Here is a 16,829-nt window from a genome sequence, read left to right on the forward strand (position 1 = left end):
CATTTCATTCTCTTGATAAACTTATATAAATATTGTGACTATCTCCATTTTCTAGCAGAGGAAACGGAAGTTTGGAGAGATTAATTTGCCCAAATATGGTCTCAAATGTGTCTCAGATACAAATTCTATAATTTTCTTTTTTCCCATTCTCTAAGCTTAGGGAAGCCTAAATAGCTTCTTCATATTCATTCATTCATTCAAAATGTATTCATAAGTGCTTTCAAAGTACCCGACACTTACCCAGGTGCTGGGCATGCAGTGGTGATGTCAGAAAAAAAAAAAAAAAATTCCTGCCTTCAGAGAGTATTCATTTTGACAGAGAAAGTCATTAAGACATATAAAAAGTGAGAACGTGGGAAATACTATAAGGAAAACCATCACAGATTAACATGATGGAGAGGGTAATGGGTTTGCGTTCTACTTTAGACTGGGGTCAGCATATTTATAGAAACTTCCTGCTTACACCACCTTTTTCTCATCAGCTTTCCAGCCCCACCTACCTACCCTCTGAAACATCCAAAAGCAAAAGTTAGATAATTAATACTAGACATCCCAAGACAAAATTCTGGTTTAGAATCCCAGAAGAAACTTCAAGTGGAAAAACAGAGTTAAGAGTAAAATGAATGGATATTTCATGTATCTGAAAACAAAGATTTTCTACACAATACCATACATAAAATAAACAACAAAGATTTACTGTATAGTACAGGGAACTCTGGGTCTCCCTTGTGGCTCAGCTGGTAAAGAATCCACCTGCAATGAGGGAGACCTGGGGCCCTGGAGAAGGAAAAGGCTACCCACTCCTGTATTCTGGCCTAGAGAGTTCCACGGACTAGTATAGTCCATGGGGTCACAAACAGTAGGATGCAACCGAGTGACTCTTCACTTTCACAGGGATCTGTATTCAATATCTTATAATAACCTATAATGAATAAGAATTTTTAAAAGAATATAAATATATATATAGATATACAACATGTATACTATGTATGGATAACTGAATCACTTTGCTGTAAATGTGAAACTAACACAATATTGTAAATCAACCATGCTTCAATTTTAAACAGATTTAAGAAAAAATAAATTAAAAATCATAACAAATATTTTCAAAACTAATTTTAAACCAGATAACTAAACTTTAATTAAATCATTCCTACAACTTCAGTGCTGTTATTTCTACCACTCTTCACTCTGTCAAAATGCATTTAGTGGAGAAAGAAAAGACCTTTCCATGTTTTTACCATTTTTATTGACAGGTTTAGGACAGTGCAATATGTCAGGGGGGCGGCGGGGTGGGGGGGATAAACCATTTCCTTTCCAATGGTTTCAACAATGAAAGCCACCCATCAGTGAAAGAATAGCCACAAAAGATCAATCTGAAACTATCTAGACTACACCACACCAACTATGAGCTGATCAGGTTCCAAATGAGACATTCTGAAAAAGTGAAGTCAAACAGGAAGTCTCAGGATGAATCCCCCACAGATGCAAATCAGATACCCTCTTCCAAATACCCTTCCAGCAAACCAACCACAAGGTTCTGTTGTGGAGGTTGCTGCTGTTTTTATTTTCAAAACAAAGATCATTCTAAGATTTCAATTAATATTCACATTTTGAGAATAGTGGACACACCAATTCAGTACTTGATTAGCAGTAATCAAATGTGCACAATACTGTTCCTACAAATACATCTTCTCTATTGCCTGCTTCACTATTTCCGAATCAGAGATTTTACAGCACTATATCCATTAATCTTACCTCTGCAGCTAAATAATTCCCGGTTGCAAGATGTTTAAATCTGAACAAGCTGTTCCACTGTCCTGCACCCCCACGGCATGGATCATGATGAACCACCTACAGACAAAAAGAGAAACAAAAATAATGGCTAAAAGACATGCTTGTTTCTGGCAAGCAAATCTCAACAGGTTACATGGGGTAACATGTTCACGTTAAAGTTGTCAAACCTAACATACCTTTTCAGGAGTCCAATGTAGCAAAAAACAAGATTCTCCATAAATAAGTAAGAGAATAGTTACCTCACTGGGCTTGCATGATTCTCATGTCTCATATCTGCAAATACAGCCTTACTCCAAAAGACATGTTTCCAGGCCCAAACTGGAAATACTGTGGGGCTTCCCCACATTTGTGATTCATTCATTCAACAGATTATGTTGAGTCTACCAGGTGCCAGGTACTCTTCTAGGCAATAAGGACCAGAGCAATGAACAAGACTAAGCTTTCAATGAATAAGATTTGGCAGCACCCGGAGGAAATAAATAGAGTGCGTGACTGAAAACCTAGAGAAGGCTTGTGCTTATGCTCAGTTGTGACCTACTCTGTGCGACCACATGGACTGTAGCCCGCCAGGCTGCCCTGTCCATGGGATTCTCTAGACAAGTATATTGGAGTGGGTAGCCACCGCCTTCTCCAGGGTTATCTTCCCTACCCAGGGGTCAGACCCACGACTCCTGCATTGGCGGGTGGATTCTTTACCACCAAGTCACCAGGGAGACTCCCTACAGAAGGCTACTTTGGGTCAATATGGCAGTCAGCATGGACACTCTGATGGATAAGAATGAGATGGGGATGCAGAGAGACTGGAAGAGATCATTCCAGGCAGAGAGAACCACAAAGCCAAGGCCTGGAAGTCTGGACTAATTTAATTCCTGGCTCTTTCCATGTGTTGCTTGTTTACTCACACCATGTCCTCTGACACCTGCCCTAGATGCTGAGCCATTAGGTGCACTGAAAATGAAAGTGGTAGAAGGTCTGAAACTCGCTCATGACAAGTGGCTCAGTGCTGAAGCAAAGTTCAAGTTCTCCACTTCAGAGACAACTGGTTTTGTGTCCCACCAATGACCCACTCCAGTATTCTCGCCTGAATAATCCCATGGACAGAGAAGCCTGATGGGCTACAACCCATGGGATCACAATGAGTCAGCTACAACTGAGCATACACGTTCTTGATGTTAATGACTATGGTATGATCACAGCAAGGAATGTAACATCTCAGAAGCCTGTTTCTTCAGGTACTAAGTAGGTTTAATTCCTAGGATTGTTGTGAAGAGTAAATATCACAAAGCATATTAGAGTGCTCAGATAACTTTCCACTGTTCTTCAGCAGATCACCGTCTTCTTTTTGATATCCTTTGCCTCCTGCCCAGCCTCAATTCTGTGTGCTAATGTATGAAATGAAAGTGAAAGTTTAGTCGTTTAGGCATGTCTGACTCTGCAATCCCATGGACTATTGCCCTCCAGGTTCCTCTGTCCATGGCATTCTCCAGGAAAGAATACTGGAGTGGGTTGCCATTCCCTTCTCCAGGGAATCTTGCCGATGAGGGATCAAACCTGGACCTCCTGCACTGCAGGCAGAGTCCTTCCCATCTGAGTCACCAGGCAAACAAATGTATAGAACTTCCCAATGCCTTTTGCTAGACTCCAGCTCCCATTTCTTCCCATGTTCCAAAAGCTCAAATGAGATAACTATGAAAATACTTCAAAGTGGATGAAGTCTTACAAAAATACTCCCTCTATGGCCAAATACCTGCTTATCCTTCAGAGTTCAGTTCCCAAATCAACCCTCTTCCACCAATCCTTTGCTAATCCCACCCTCTACCATGATCTTGTCAGTATTTGAACTCTTACTCCTTTTGGGGAGACACAGATATCTCTGAGAATCCGATAAAATCCATGAGCTGTCTCACATACACACATACTCCCACACACCTTTTGTATACAAACTGCTGGAGGTTAATAAATAACTTGACACTCACCAGGATTCACAGACTAAGAACCCCTGCGCTATACATTAGTGGGTCTAGCAGTAGTAGTACATACAGCTCCCTAAAGGACAATTTGGAGTCAGGGAAAGGAGGACATTTTCATTCATCACAGGGGTTTTTGAGGGATGCTACTGGAATGAATGAACAGTGACCAAGATATTAAATATCTTGCAATTCACAGAGGAGTTCAAGCATAGGCTAGATACTGTGTGTGACACTCAGGACCATCCCCGTCCTTCTAAGTGCCCTGCTGTGCCACCAGGACGGGAAGCAAAGGAGAGTGAAGAGAGACTCCTCCAAGGGCTCCAATAAACGTGGCAGCAGCTGCCTCGCAGGGCCTCCCACGGAGAGGCAGGGTGGAGTACTAGAGCATAGGAAGAGGCAGCCCTGGCTTCCAGCCCTACCAGATCTTTACATAAAACCATGTTCTTCATCCCACTTTTTCCCATCCAGTCCTTCCAACAACGTTGAAACCAATTTCCAATTTTAAATATCTGTCTGCTTGAAACACCCGATGCTCAGGCTTCCTGAACTAAAGCCTGGTTGACGAAGCATACCATACAGAAACGTCCCCTAGTATCACTTTCAAATCTCCAGCAGAAATAAAACCTACCACAAATACAAACTGCTAGTGCTGTAACATGTAATCATATGGAAAAGCTTTTACATCAAAGCTTTTATATTTACATATAAAGCTTTTATATGAAAAGGCCAATCATTTTAGAGAAATTCACTGTGTGATAAGGAAGCTTACATGAATCCAAAATATTATGTCAAAATTACTGAATAATGTATCCACTCTCTCCATTCTGACTGCTCAATGGATCATAACATTTCCAACCACGCATTTTGTTGGGAAGGATTTTGGTGCAGTGGCAAAATTACATCAAGAGCTATAAAACTAACAGCAAATATATAAGAGGGAAGATACAAAACTTCGTTTAACAGAGTTGGAACGAAACTCACTGTGTAAGGAATTTGCTATATAACTTTTCCATCACTGTATTTTGCCAATAAAATTTTAAAATAGCATTTAACAGTACTGCTGAAAGAAGTGAAAGGTGAAAGTGTTAATCACTCAGTTGTGTTCGACTCTATGCGACCGCATGGACTGTAGCCCACTAGGCTACCCTCTCCATGGAATTCTCCAGGCAAGAATACTAGAGTGGGTAGCCATTCCCTTCTCCAGGGGATCTTCCTAATCCAGGGATCAAACCTGGGTCCTCCTGCGTTGCAGGCAAGATTTATTACCAACTGAGCCACCAGGGAAGCCCTACCCTCTATATTTTGAAAATTCTTGGAGCATAATGATAAGTATGAAAAAAATGATTTAACTATGTATTTATTTCCTGGTTGCCTGTTATCCTTCTCTTATTCTAATAAGAGAATTCGTGAGATTGGCTTCTGGGAAGAGGATTATGTAGTTTTGGCGGTAGTTGTTTTCCTCCGACTTAATTCCCTGTCACCTACTAAAGACCAATGTATATGGTCTCCAAATACGTTGAAGGATATGGTCCCTTCTGAATGCAAGAGACTGAAAATATGCCTCAACATGCTTTTGTGCTATTTCATCTCTATTCTAAACCATGTCATAACTTAGAAAATTGTCTTTATGTAACATTTATAATTAAGGCTCGGCTCATTTACATAAATATTATACTTCCTTATTTTCTCTGTTTCAATAGCTTGTAATTTGCCTCATTATCCTTATTTCAATTATGGTGATTTCTTTTTTAAATCATGTACAAATAAGTCTGTTCTGTTATTACCTCTCCTAATACTAGATATTACCCAAGGGCCCACATTTAGCTATGCTATTTCATTTTCCTGTACTTGTATAGAATGTCTTCTTACCCTCTTCTTTTTTTTTTTTTTTCCATTTATTTTTATTAGTTGGAGGCTAATTACTTTACATCATTACAGTAGTTTTTGTCATACATTGAAATGAATTAGCCATGGATTTACATGTATTCCCCATCCCGGTCCCCCCTCCCACCTCCCTCTCCACCCGATCCCTCTGTTACCCTCTTCTTTTATCACTTCTCCCAAATCTAAATGAATCCATCAAAGTGAAAGTGAAGTGAAAGTGAAAGTCGATCAATCATGTCTGACTCTTTGTGACCCCAATGGACTTTACATTCCATGGAATTCTCCAGGCCAGAATACTGGAGTGGGTAGCTTTTCCCATCCCCAGGGATCTTTCCAACCCAGGGATCGAACCCAGGTCTCCCGCATTGCAGGTGGATTCTTTACCAGCTGAGCCACAAGGGAAGTCCAAGAATACTGGAATGGGTAGCCTATTCCTTCTCCAGCAGATCTTTCCGACCCAGGAATCAAACTGGGGTCTCCTGCATTGCAGGTGGATTCTTTACCAACTGAGCTATTAGGGAAGCCCCAAGATGGGTATAAATGTTATAGTTTCTACAGTATGTATTTATATGTTGAAATGCACATTATTATAAATTATTTTCCTTTTGTATCTTCTTTATACTAGAATTTGGGCATTTTATTGATTTTTTAATCATGAGAATATATAATAATAATACTAACCATGAATTTCATTTTCATACATAAAGGAAGTATAACAAAATATATTGCTGTAAAAGGAGGGGGCGGCGGTGGTGGGTTTGAAATGGTTGAGAACCACTGCTACAGCGGCTGGAGGTACATTAATCCAGATGGAACTTATCGGGTTGTTTGCAGTCCCTCAGGTATATCTTTCTTGCCTGGAGAATCTCCATGGATACAGGAGCTACAGTTCATGGGGTTGCAGAGCCAGACACAACCGAGTGACTGAGCACAGCACAGGTATATCTTCTCTCTTCCAGTGTATAGAAAGTTCCTTTAAAGAGAAACCCATACCTTCCATTTTCTTAATTACTCTATTATATTGTCACATTTAAGAAAATACCTCTTAAAGGCGAATGAATTCTTAACTATGGTTCTCTTCACTCCAATAGAAAGAGCATCCCCAGAAGACACAAATGCTCTTTTCAGTGACTGGGTTTCTGATGCTCACTTATAGGGAGTCCTCCTGCCCCATCTCAGCACCAGCGCCGTTCAAGGCACAAGGCCTGCAGTCTGCTGCTGACCTGAAGTCAACACTTTACAATGGAATTTTTAAAAGCAAAATTACATATATATATACACTTATTAAATTCAAGAGAAAGAGAAAGATGCCTCTAAGAAGATAAACAAAGGAAGTAGCAACATTTCAGACTGGGTCACAGCGGTAAACAGGTACAAGAGGCTTCACAAAAATTATTGTTTTATGAATCTATCACAAGTGATGCTTGGGCTTCCCAGGGAGTGCTAGTGGTAAAGAATCTGCCTACCAATGCAGGAGATGTAAGAGAAACAGGTTCAGTCCCTGGGTCGGGAAGATGCCCTGAAGGAGGGCATGGCAACCCACTTCAGTATTCCTGCCTGGAGAATCCCATGGACAGAGAAGCCTGGCGGGCTAGGGTGATGAGGTCGAAAAGAGTTGGACACAACTGAAGCAACTGAGTGTGCAAGCACGCATAAGTGATGCTTATAACAATAAACCATACAAGTGACCTTGTCTTTTAGATAAAAGCATTTATTAAAAGCCAAAAATTATTTACGCACCTCTATTTCCCAGAGTGCTTTAGAACTGGTCGCAGAAGTGGCTGACTGACGCAAGGTTGTACGAAGGAAAATGTGCTGTTTTTTCTCATATTCATCACAAGTCAGAAACTTCTCTTGTTCGGCATGGAACAATCGAACAACATCACCCTAGAAAAAGAGGCAAAAATAAAAAACTGCATTTCCTTTGCTGTATGTCTCAGGGAACTCAAACCAGGGCTCTGTGACCACCTAGATGAGTGGGAAAGGGGAGGAGTTAGGAGGGAAGTAGGTATGGGGACCTATGTATGCCTATGGCTAATTCATGTTGATGAATGGCAGAAAGGAAACCAATACTGTAAAGCAATTATCCTTCAATTAAAAATAAATAAATTAAAAACTATTTTCAACAAAAGTTTGAACAAACAGACGTAAAAAGTAGGTGACTCAGTAGGTTTTTGATACTCTGGGCCCTTCTGCTAACACTTGGTTTTTAATGATTACGTATACATTTCCAAATATAGGAAGGAAAACTCAACATGAGTTTTAAGGTTTACAGTCGCATTCTAAGCTTCAAACACAGAGAATACATAGGTTTTGCATCTAGAAGCTCAGTAAGACAACCTTCGATTCTTCCAGCAAATGTTCTACGTAATATACTTACTCCTTTTAGTACATCTTCTCGATAGGAACTGTATTTCATGAATAAAGTGATTTTCCAGCTAGTGTTGCAATTAACAGCATTCACCTATTAATGAAGAGATATTAAGTTATAAGACTGCAGGTTCCATTTTATACCATGAATTATTTCAACCAGAGTAAGGAGAAAAAAGAACAACTTTGGACAATGGGGTATGTATGTCAAAAAATACCTTCAAAGGACCAGTCAAAACCTATAGGTATCTTAGTAATAATAACTAGCATAAACTGGGCTTATGCTTATGAAAACAATGAGAGAAACTATAAGATTTCTTTTTCTTCTCGTGATAAAAATCAACAAATCCACGTCCTTTCCTCCCAAACTTACCTCTTTACACCCTGGATTATCGAGCAGTTCTATGTTGCTGGCATGCAGTGGCTGTCCTGCATTCACGGGCATCAAAACAACTTTATCTCCAACAACGATCTGGAAATCAGAACCAAGTTGCAACTGAGCCACTGCATGGATCCGAGGTGATATATTTGATGCTAAAAATAACTGTAAAGAGTCCTCATGATTGACCTAATATTTGGCCTGTTTACCAAATTCTAGGTCAATTCTTTTCTCTTTAAGGTAAAATATCTTCTGATAAATGATTATATAACCATGTCCCACAGGGCCTATAAGTGTGGATTCATAAAACTGGTGTAGATTTTTTTTTTTTTTCTTTTGCTTGGCATGTGGGATCTTAGTTCCCCGACCAGGATCAAATCCATGCCCCTTGTGGCAGAAGCGTGGAATCTTAACCACTGGACTGCCAAGGAAGTCCCTAGATTCTTTTCTTATTGGTTTGCCATTTCAGTTAGAGCTTTCTTAATGTCAGTAATTAGGTCAGCATCCCTCCACAGAGGTCTGATGTCATGCACACAAGAGCTGTCAAGAATGAATGCATCTGCCACAAAACAAGAATCTGCCTAAACATTAAAACCACTTCAAGTGTAAGCAGGGAATCTTACACATTTGCATTTGCTCTAAATTAAAAACAAATCTACTATATGTGATCTGCCCCATAGTCTCGGAAATTTAATAAACATTCTAATATCATCTGGATCAGAAAATGAAGAATCTGGTATGACCCTGTAGGAACATGTTTATAGTTTGGGCGTTGGGTAACCAGTTCCCTTTTATTTTAAACATCCAATACTAACAATGTTCCTTAAACCTGGTGCTCATTTGTAAATAAAAATTAAAATTAATTATGGGAAAAGTGCTCTAAAGAAATAAGTCAAAGTTGATCTTTTTATTAACAATGTCTGCTTGATCTTTAAGTGTCTTTATTTATCACTGTGGGGAAATGAAGTTGTGCTTTTCTTAATGATAATAGTGAACAGTTATTTTATAGTTATTAAAGTTACTTTTGTCAAGTTCCACTAGAAGATTTACTTCTGTAGTACCTTCACTCTTCTTTACAAAATTGCTCACCACTTCAGAAACGAAAACAATACCTTCCCTTTGCATAGTTCATATCAACTAAATATTAGAATAGATTAATAGATAACTGAAAAACAAATTAGGACTGAGACAATAAAAACAGAGGAAACGTCTTCTCCCTGGATCTGAATCTAAACTAAGACTTTAAGGAACATAATCTCACATTTTCAATGTCAATAAATTATATACAAGAGTCTACTTCACCTACAGTACTGTTGTCACAAACTATACCTGGAGATTCAAATATGATAGAGAAGCCGTAAGCTCATCAGTGGAGCAAAAGAAGGTTATTCTTTGGTTTGCAGGAACGGCTTCTGTTATTTACAGGACTGGTCTCTGTTCACCATCCTGCCTTTCAAGTCCATAATCAGGTGGAGGCTGTGATTCAGAAAGAACCATTACAGAAGCTCTTTATGATGTCCAGATATGGAAAAAATCATTTAGAGACTGTGCTAAGTGAGAGGGTGAGACGGCAGAACTGGGCTATATGCAAAACAGAAAAAGAGACTCAGATGTATAGAACAGACTTGTGGACTCTGGGAGAAGGCGAGGGTGGGATGTTTCAAGAGAACAGCATTGAAACATGTATATTATCTAGGGTGAAACAGATAACCAGCCCAGGTTGGGTACATGAGACAAGTGCTAGGGCCTGGTGCACTGGGAAGACCCAGAGGGATCGGGTGGAGAGGGAGGTGGGAGGGGGGACTGGGATGGGGAATACATGTAAATCCATGGCTAATTCATTTCAATGTATAACAAAAACTACTGTAATGATGTAAAGTAATTAGCCTCCAACTAATAAAAATAAATGGAAAAAAATAAATAAATAAAGTTTAATAAGGAAGTAGCAAAAAAAAAAAAAGGGGGGGGGGGAGTAGGAGTATACGCATAAGAAATCATCCCAGTGGTTAACTGTGAAAAAGAGAAGTGGGAACTGGGAACATGGAAAAAAGGATGAAAAAGGGACTTGTCCCTATATATCTTTATATTGTTTTCTATCTTTGAATCACAAATTGGTATCTATTTTAAGCAATTAAATTATAAACAAAATAAACAAAAATCAACATGACAGACATATTTTCAATACCTCCCTCGAAAAACAAAAACATATGTTATTGCACATGACACCAAGCCAACTCCAAGTCTCAAAATCATGTAGACGCGTGAATAGTCTTCCATTCTACAAGACACTGGGACTCGACACTGCACTCTGCCAATACTACATCTGGTCTTCCAACTTCCTAAAGAACAGTTAGATTTGGTTCACTATCATTCCTGTCTGTACTATATAAATATTAGCCAATAAGTTGCTAACTATAATGACGTATTTTAGCTATATCTTTCTAATTAAAAGAATATTGGTTGCACCTATAGTCAGTGCTCTAAGACTCTATTTTACCATAGCTTTCTGTAAGCTTTGGATCAATCCCTATATTAGTTTTACTTCAAAACAATCGCTGTAAAGTCTTCTATAACTTTGAGACTAGTCATATAGCCAAAATGTCACCAACTTCAAGGATTCTTAAGTGTGGTATTCATAAGGAGAATCTAACACGATCTCACTAATTTCCAGGTCTTAGGTCTTGTTGTTGACACTGGTTACTTTGATCACACATGATGAATAAAACTGACAAATGAAATGGACAAGATGCTAATCATAAGATACAAAAAGAACAGTAAGACGTGCTAGGAATAACACAAGTGTGTGTAAGAAGTAGTCTCTATTCTCGAGGAATTCTTATCTGTTTAGACAACTTGGTAAATTTGGTAGTATTTTCAGAAGAGTGCAGGCATAGAACCTGATCCACTGATGTGGAGAGATGTCCTCTGAGAAGCCATATATTTAATACAGAACTCGAGGATGATATCATTTTCTGCCATATCACGTTCACCCTAGTGCACACACATTTTAAAAAACTGCAATTCCAAAAGCATTTCTGCTGATTCTATGTAACAGCCATGGAAGATTCATGCTGGGATTTTACTGGAAATAAAGAGCAACACAATACCACCAGCAGCCACCCTTCTTTTGAAGTGGCACCTGGTGTGATGAAAAAGAACACTGCAGTAGAAATCAAAACACCAGGGATCAAGTCTCACCTTCTCTGGAATTCCAAGGAGTCTAGGTTTTCAAATGGGTGAAATCTACTTGCTATTTAAAGAGGCTCTTTCCCTAAGGGTTGTTTATCTTTTTCTTGACTGAAAGAAATATCTGATCATTTCTCCCTTTTAAAATCTACTATCAAGGTAAAGAACCGATGTCTTCTTAGATCAAAGTTGAGGATGAAAAATTAACTACTCAATCAAGGGAAGGTAAACAAAAATAAAATATTTATGTGCTCTGCTCAAAGCTGTCCCCAATGACTTTCTGAGCAACAACAAGCATGGACATCTACACAGCTAAAAGTTCAGGGATACGTGAAACTATTTTTTCCCCCAAAATTATCTACCCTTAAATTCTATAAGATATATGACAGAGATGGCCTTAAACAGTAGAAACCACTGATTTTTTGAGGATATGAGCACTTTTCTCTCTAGCCTATCATCAGCCTTAGTCTTAGATTAGCTTTCAGTCACTGAACATCTTTTGGGTAGTTATAACCTAAATCGCAACTTAATTAGTAAATAATAAAATAGAAATTTAAAAGTTCTTTAAATCTTGAAATTTCTTCTTTTTAGTTTAATGTTTTTTTAAAAAATCTATAGTCTTATACAGTCATGGAAACGAATAGAATTTGTATCCTGTTGTTGTGGGAAAATTGTATAAAGCTTAATTATGTTGAATCAGTTCATAGCGCTCTTCAAATCTACTATATCCCTTCTACTTTTCTGTCTATTCATTCTACTAATTTCTGAGAGTATGATATTGAAATGCCAACCAAAAAATGTTAATTTATCTACTTAAAAAATAACTGTAACATATAGTGGAAATATATGTAACTCGGCTCTGTATTTTCCAAGTCTCCTGTAAATGTTATCATACTTTGATAATTTAAAAAATTTTATGAAAAACTGCTTCAAAAAATCAATAGTAATTAAACCACTTGTTATGAAATGACAGGGTTTCCAACTGCCTTCAATAAAATACAGTACATTTATATTTTAGAATAATGCTACCTATTCCTAATGAGCATTATGATATAATTATTTTCATGGAAATAAAGGTCTATGGATGTGCTTATGCTTTCACAGCAACCTTCATCACACACAAAAGCTACAGTGGTGAGCAAAAACAGTGAGCTATTTCAGCAAAAAGCAATGTGTAAGGTTGTTTTAGCCATGCTTTATGGAGCACATCTATATAAGGAGGATCTCTATTTTGCACGTAACAATTATACTATCCACTTTAACCAAGATGGAGGCTTGGGTGGTAGGTTGTTCCCCATCCTGCAATCCAGTCCAACTTATTATTTGAAATAGTTCATTACAGTCAACTCTCTTTGATCCTGTAAAGACATTTGGGAGTAGTAAGGAATATAAGATGAAAAATTAGATAGGATGAATTAATAAAATCATCCTTATTGACATTTGGAGCTTACTGTCCAACTCTTTGTGACCCAATGAACTGTAGCCCACCAAGCTCCTCTGTCTATGGGGATTCTCCAGGTAAGAATAGTGGAGTGGGTTGCCATTCCCTTCTCCAGGGGAGCTTCCCGACCCAGGGATCGAACCTGGTTCTCCCACATTGAAGGTAGATTCTTTCCCATCTGAACCATGAGAGAAGTCCATAATGGCATTTGGGAGTAGGAAAAGGAATAGATAAGATGACAAATTAGATAGCATGAATTAAATAAAATCCATGCTAATCTCAAGGCCCCAATTTATCCAATGATTTCATCCCATTCCTTTAGAGCTTGAGCTCAGCTCTTGTTTGTTTTCATGCTTAATTTTCATTGACTACCTGCAAACAGGGACCCTACTCAGTGAGGGGGACTGGAGAAGTATTTTAAAACAGGGCATCCAAAGACATAGGTTGTTCTTAAGCTGCATGACCAGTCCCCTAATAATTGAGAGTTGACTGTAATTAACTACCTACTGAAATTAAAATATATGTCATGCTCACAGCACATATCACTTGATGCCAAAAGAAAAAAGAAAATAACTTATTTTCAAGGAATCCAAAACAAGTTTAAAGTGCATTACATTCCTGCATGCCATGCTTCTCCCAAACCTTACCGAAGGAGGATACCATCAGCTAATCTATTAACCAAATTAAACCATGAAGCTTGTAACCTGTGGAGTTGAATTTGGATTTCAAAATTCACTGGGAAAATAGATTTATTACAATATAAGACATTCCTAAGACAAGAAACAGCCAATACATTTTAAAATATCATTATAGTATTGATTGAGAAAACTGTCAGAATAATAAGAACTTAACATTGCTTTCAATTTTTAATGTTAATTTTTTTAAAATCTCAACTATTTTTATTGATCACCTGACTCAATATTTGTATTCTATTTACAAAATTTATTGAGTACTTGGTGTCAACCAGAATTTATTAAGCATCTCCCAGATGCCAGGGACTGTCACCTGCTACTTCATCTATTACACACAAAAATATCTAACTATTGATCCTATTGAATCATCACACGTAATTTTTATTTTCTCTGCTCCATAAAGCATCAGAAAAATATTTTGCAACTACTAAAATTCATATGATATAACATATTTAAGTATTGTCATCAATGAGCCACTGCCAATCATTACATTACACATCTCCTCATACATTACACATCTATTAAGTTGTACAGATTGTAAACAACTGGCCACTGAGCCAATAAATGACATATTGTCATAATTTGCTGTGTTACTCTATTAATTCAAAGGAATAAACTCCCATCTCCTAAACACAGCTTATTCTATACAGCCACACTCCCTCCTGAATAAGGCCAAGAAGCAAATTCTGTTACTTAAATTCTTTCACAAAATTCTGGCTGGAAGATGATTTTAAATCAATCTGATCTTAGTCTTTTTATGATTCCTGAGCACAATCTGTACTATAAATAAATGCTTTCAACCAATTAAAGAAATTAACATGAAATAATATGTGGAAGCTTGAAAACTATCTTTCCTTTCTTCGCACTTTTTGGATTCTCCCATTATTAAGAACTAACATCTTTAAGAACACACTTTTTCTCTTCATCTTAGAGCTACATACATTGTCGCCCTCGCTTCTTAGCTTCCAGAAGGGATGAATATAAAACCAAGACCCTTCATTTCCCGCAGCATCCAAGGACACACGCATGGCATTCTTCTCGAGTAAAGCAGGTAATCTCTTGTTGACAGTCAGATACTTGTTGCTTTTTATATGCAGTAGCTGTAGGAAAAAGATAGGGATTACTGCCTTCATTCTTTGATCGCCTCTGTTCATTACACATATATATTTATATTTAAATCACATACCCGCAAAACACGGCTCAGGGGAGAGAATAAACAAAGAAGCTCTTTGCAGACTCATCATCTTTCCAAGTTAACTTTCTTTGGGTTCCTCCTCACCTCCACCCCCCAGTGCTGTTTCATATGAAGTGAGCACATAAGGAAAAAAAACTAAGGACACGTCCCCGAATGATTTTCATCTAATGATAAACAATAGGACAAACCCAGGCTTTCCAAAAGAGACCAGGATGTTACTCCCCACTACTGGGTTGGCCAACATGTTTATTCAGGTTTTCATAAGATATTACAGAAAAGCCTGAATGAACTTTTTGATCAACTCAATATATTCTTTCTCAATTCCTCCCTGGCCACAAAAGCAAACTACATTAAAGGATAAGCAAGGAACTGGAATAAGGCATCAACCCACTTCATATTATTAACCACCCCTGCCTAAAACCAGCCCTCATCCCCCTGTGTGAGGAGACCAACTGCTCATCCTAAACAACCCCTCCCACAAGAGGACACGATCTCGCTCCTTCTCAGATGAAGGCAGGAGCGCCACTGCTAGGGTTACCTGGATCCCATGGGCAAAACCTTTCCAAGACATTATTCTGAGTAGGAAAACCGAAACAAATAACCTTCCTGTTTATTAATCCAATCATTTCAAAAAAAGAATGGTCGTTTTAACATCCATAAAATAAGAAGGAAATTATCTCAGAAATTTCCAGTGAAATCAGTGAAAACCCTCACGGGCCAACTCCAGTCCTTTTGGAATCCACCCTGTTAGAGCGTGTGGTTCAGCCCTAATGTGTTGGGAAACATTTGCATGTCAGATTCTTGACAAGAAACCTAAGTTCTGCTTGCTGGTACTTAATATGAAGCAAAACTTGGTTAAGAGAAACTCTAGTTATGGAGGAACACCCAGGGGACCTTCAGCCACAGGTAACACACAGTCTATTATGGGACTAACTCATAACAACCGGGGAGTCAGACCAGGGCTCTCTGGCCCCATTAGAGAATTGCTCTGTTGGTCCCGTGCTCTGGCACTTGGCCACTGACCAATAACAAAACATCAGGGGATGTTATTTTTTGAAACAGCTCTATGAAACACCTCATTGTAGCATTTATGGTAAGGAAGTTGTTAGGGCCATTGTTTACTATATTAAACAGTGTCCTCTTTATGAGAGCTCATTGGAGAAATAGTTCTCTGGTCCTCTTCCTGAGAATGTTTGTGCTTCCAACTTTCTGACTTAGTTCTCTGTACCGGCCTTCTACTAATATGTGAATATCGCAGTATTTCACATGGCCTTATAACTCGACAAGCAACAAAAAGGCTTCAACTCAAAGTTTACCAGCCTTTACAACATGGATATGATAAACATGCTTCACCTCTGACTTCACTTTATTCATGCAATCAGTATTTTCCCTTTGATCCAGTTGCCTTATTTATTTCTATTTTATCTTGTTATGTGAAAAGCATTTTTGAAAATGCCTTACATTCTTTTTGGAACTAGGTGGGGCATATATTAACAACTATCAAGTAAAAAATTAAAAGATCTAAGTGAAGCACAAGAAAGAAATGCTGATGAAATAAATCAGTGTGCATACTAATTGAAATAGAAGATATAATAACTCAAGGACAGTTCTCATCTAAAAGTACAATTTGGAAACTTTCCTCCCTACAAAATGAAAAGATAAAGCTTCATATGTTACATGTTTAGTCTCATTAATTCTAAAAGACTATTTTATTACAAGCTTTCCCCATCTTCTTCCTTTTGATTTAATAATTTGTGCAATTCATCTAGATAAGCTCATTTCTTTCTGTGTACACACCGGATTTATTCATATAGAATGATGTGCTGAATATCAACTGAAAATATCACACTGTCTGTATCATTCTGACCAAAGAACAAACTATTGTAGCCCTCAGTTTTAATGCAGGTTGGCATTT

The 16,829-nt window shown here is 38.1% G+C and overlaps 1 protein-coding gene across 3 annotated transcripts in view; it reads right to left on the bottom strand.

Annotated features, from left to right (window-relative positions):
* Positions 1-16,829, bottom strand: part of ITPR2 (inositol 1,4,5-trisphosphate receptor type 2) — a 567,579-nt gene that overhangs the window by 428,091 nt on the left and 122,659 nt on the right. For all 3 annotated transcript variants that reach the window (XM_070453823.1, XM_070453822.1, XM_070453824.1), the window contains exons 5-9: positions 14,661-14,819; positions 8,395-8,493; positions 8,032-8,115; positions 7,392-7,538; positions 1,759-1,854 (exon numbers count right to left, since the gene is read on the bottom strand). In XM_070453823.1, coding sequence (XP_070309924.1) covers positions 1,759-1,854; positions 7,392-7,538; positions 8,032-8,115; positions 8,395-8,493; positions 14,661-14,819 — 585 coding nt within the window. The remainder of the gene's footprint in view (positions 1-1,758; positions 1,855-7,391; positions 7,539-8,031; positions 8,116-8,394; positions 8,494-14,660; positions 14,820-16,829) is intronic.

Source organism: Odocoileus virginianus, chromosome 23, assembly GCF_023699985.2.
Source record: "Odocoileus virginianus isolate 20LAN1187 ecotype Illinois chromosome 23, Ovbor_1.2, whole genome shotgun sequence".
In the NCBI taxonomy this organism is placed as follows: Eukaryota; Metazoa; Chordata; class Mammalia; order Artiodactyla; family Cervidae; genus Odocoileus; species Odocoileus virginianus.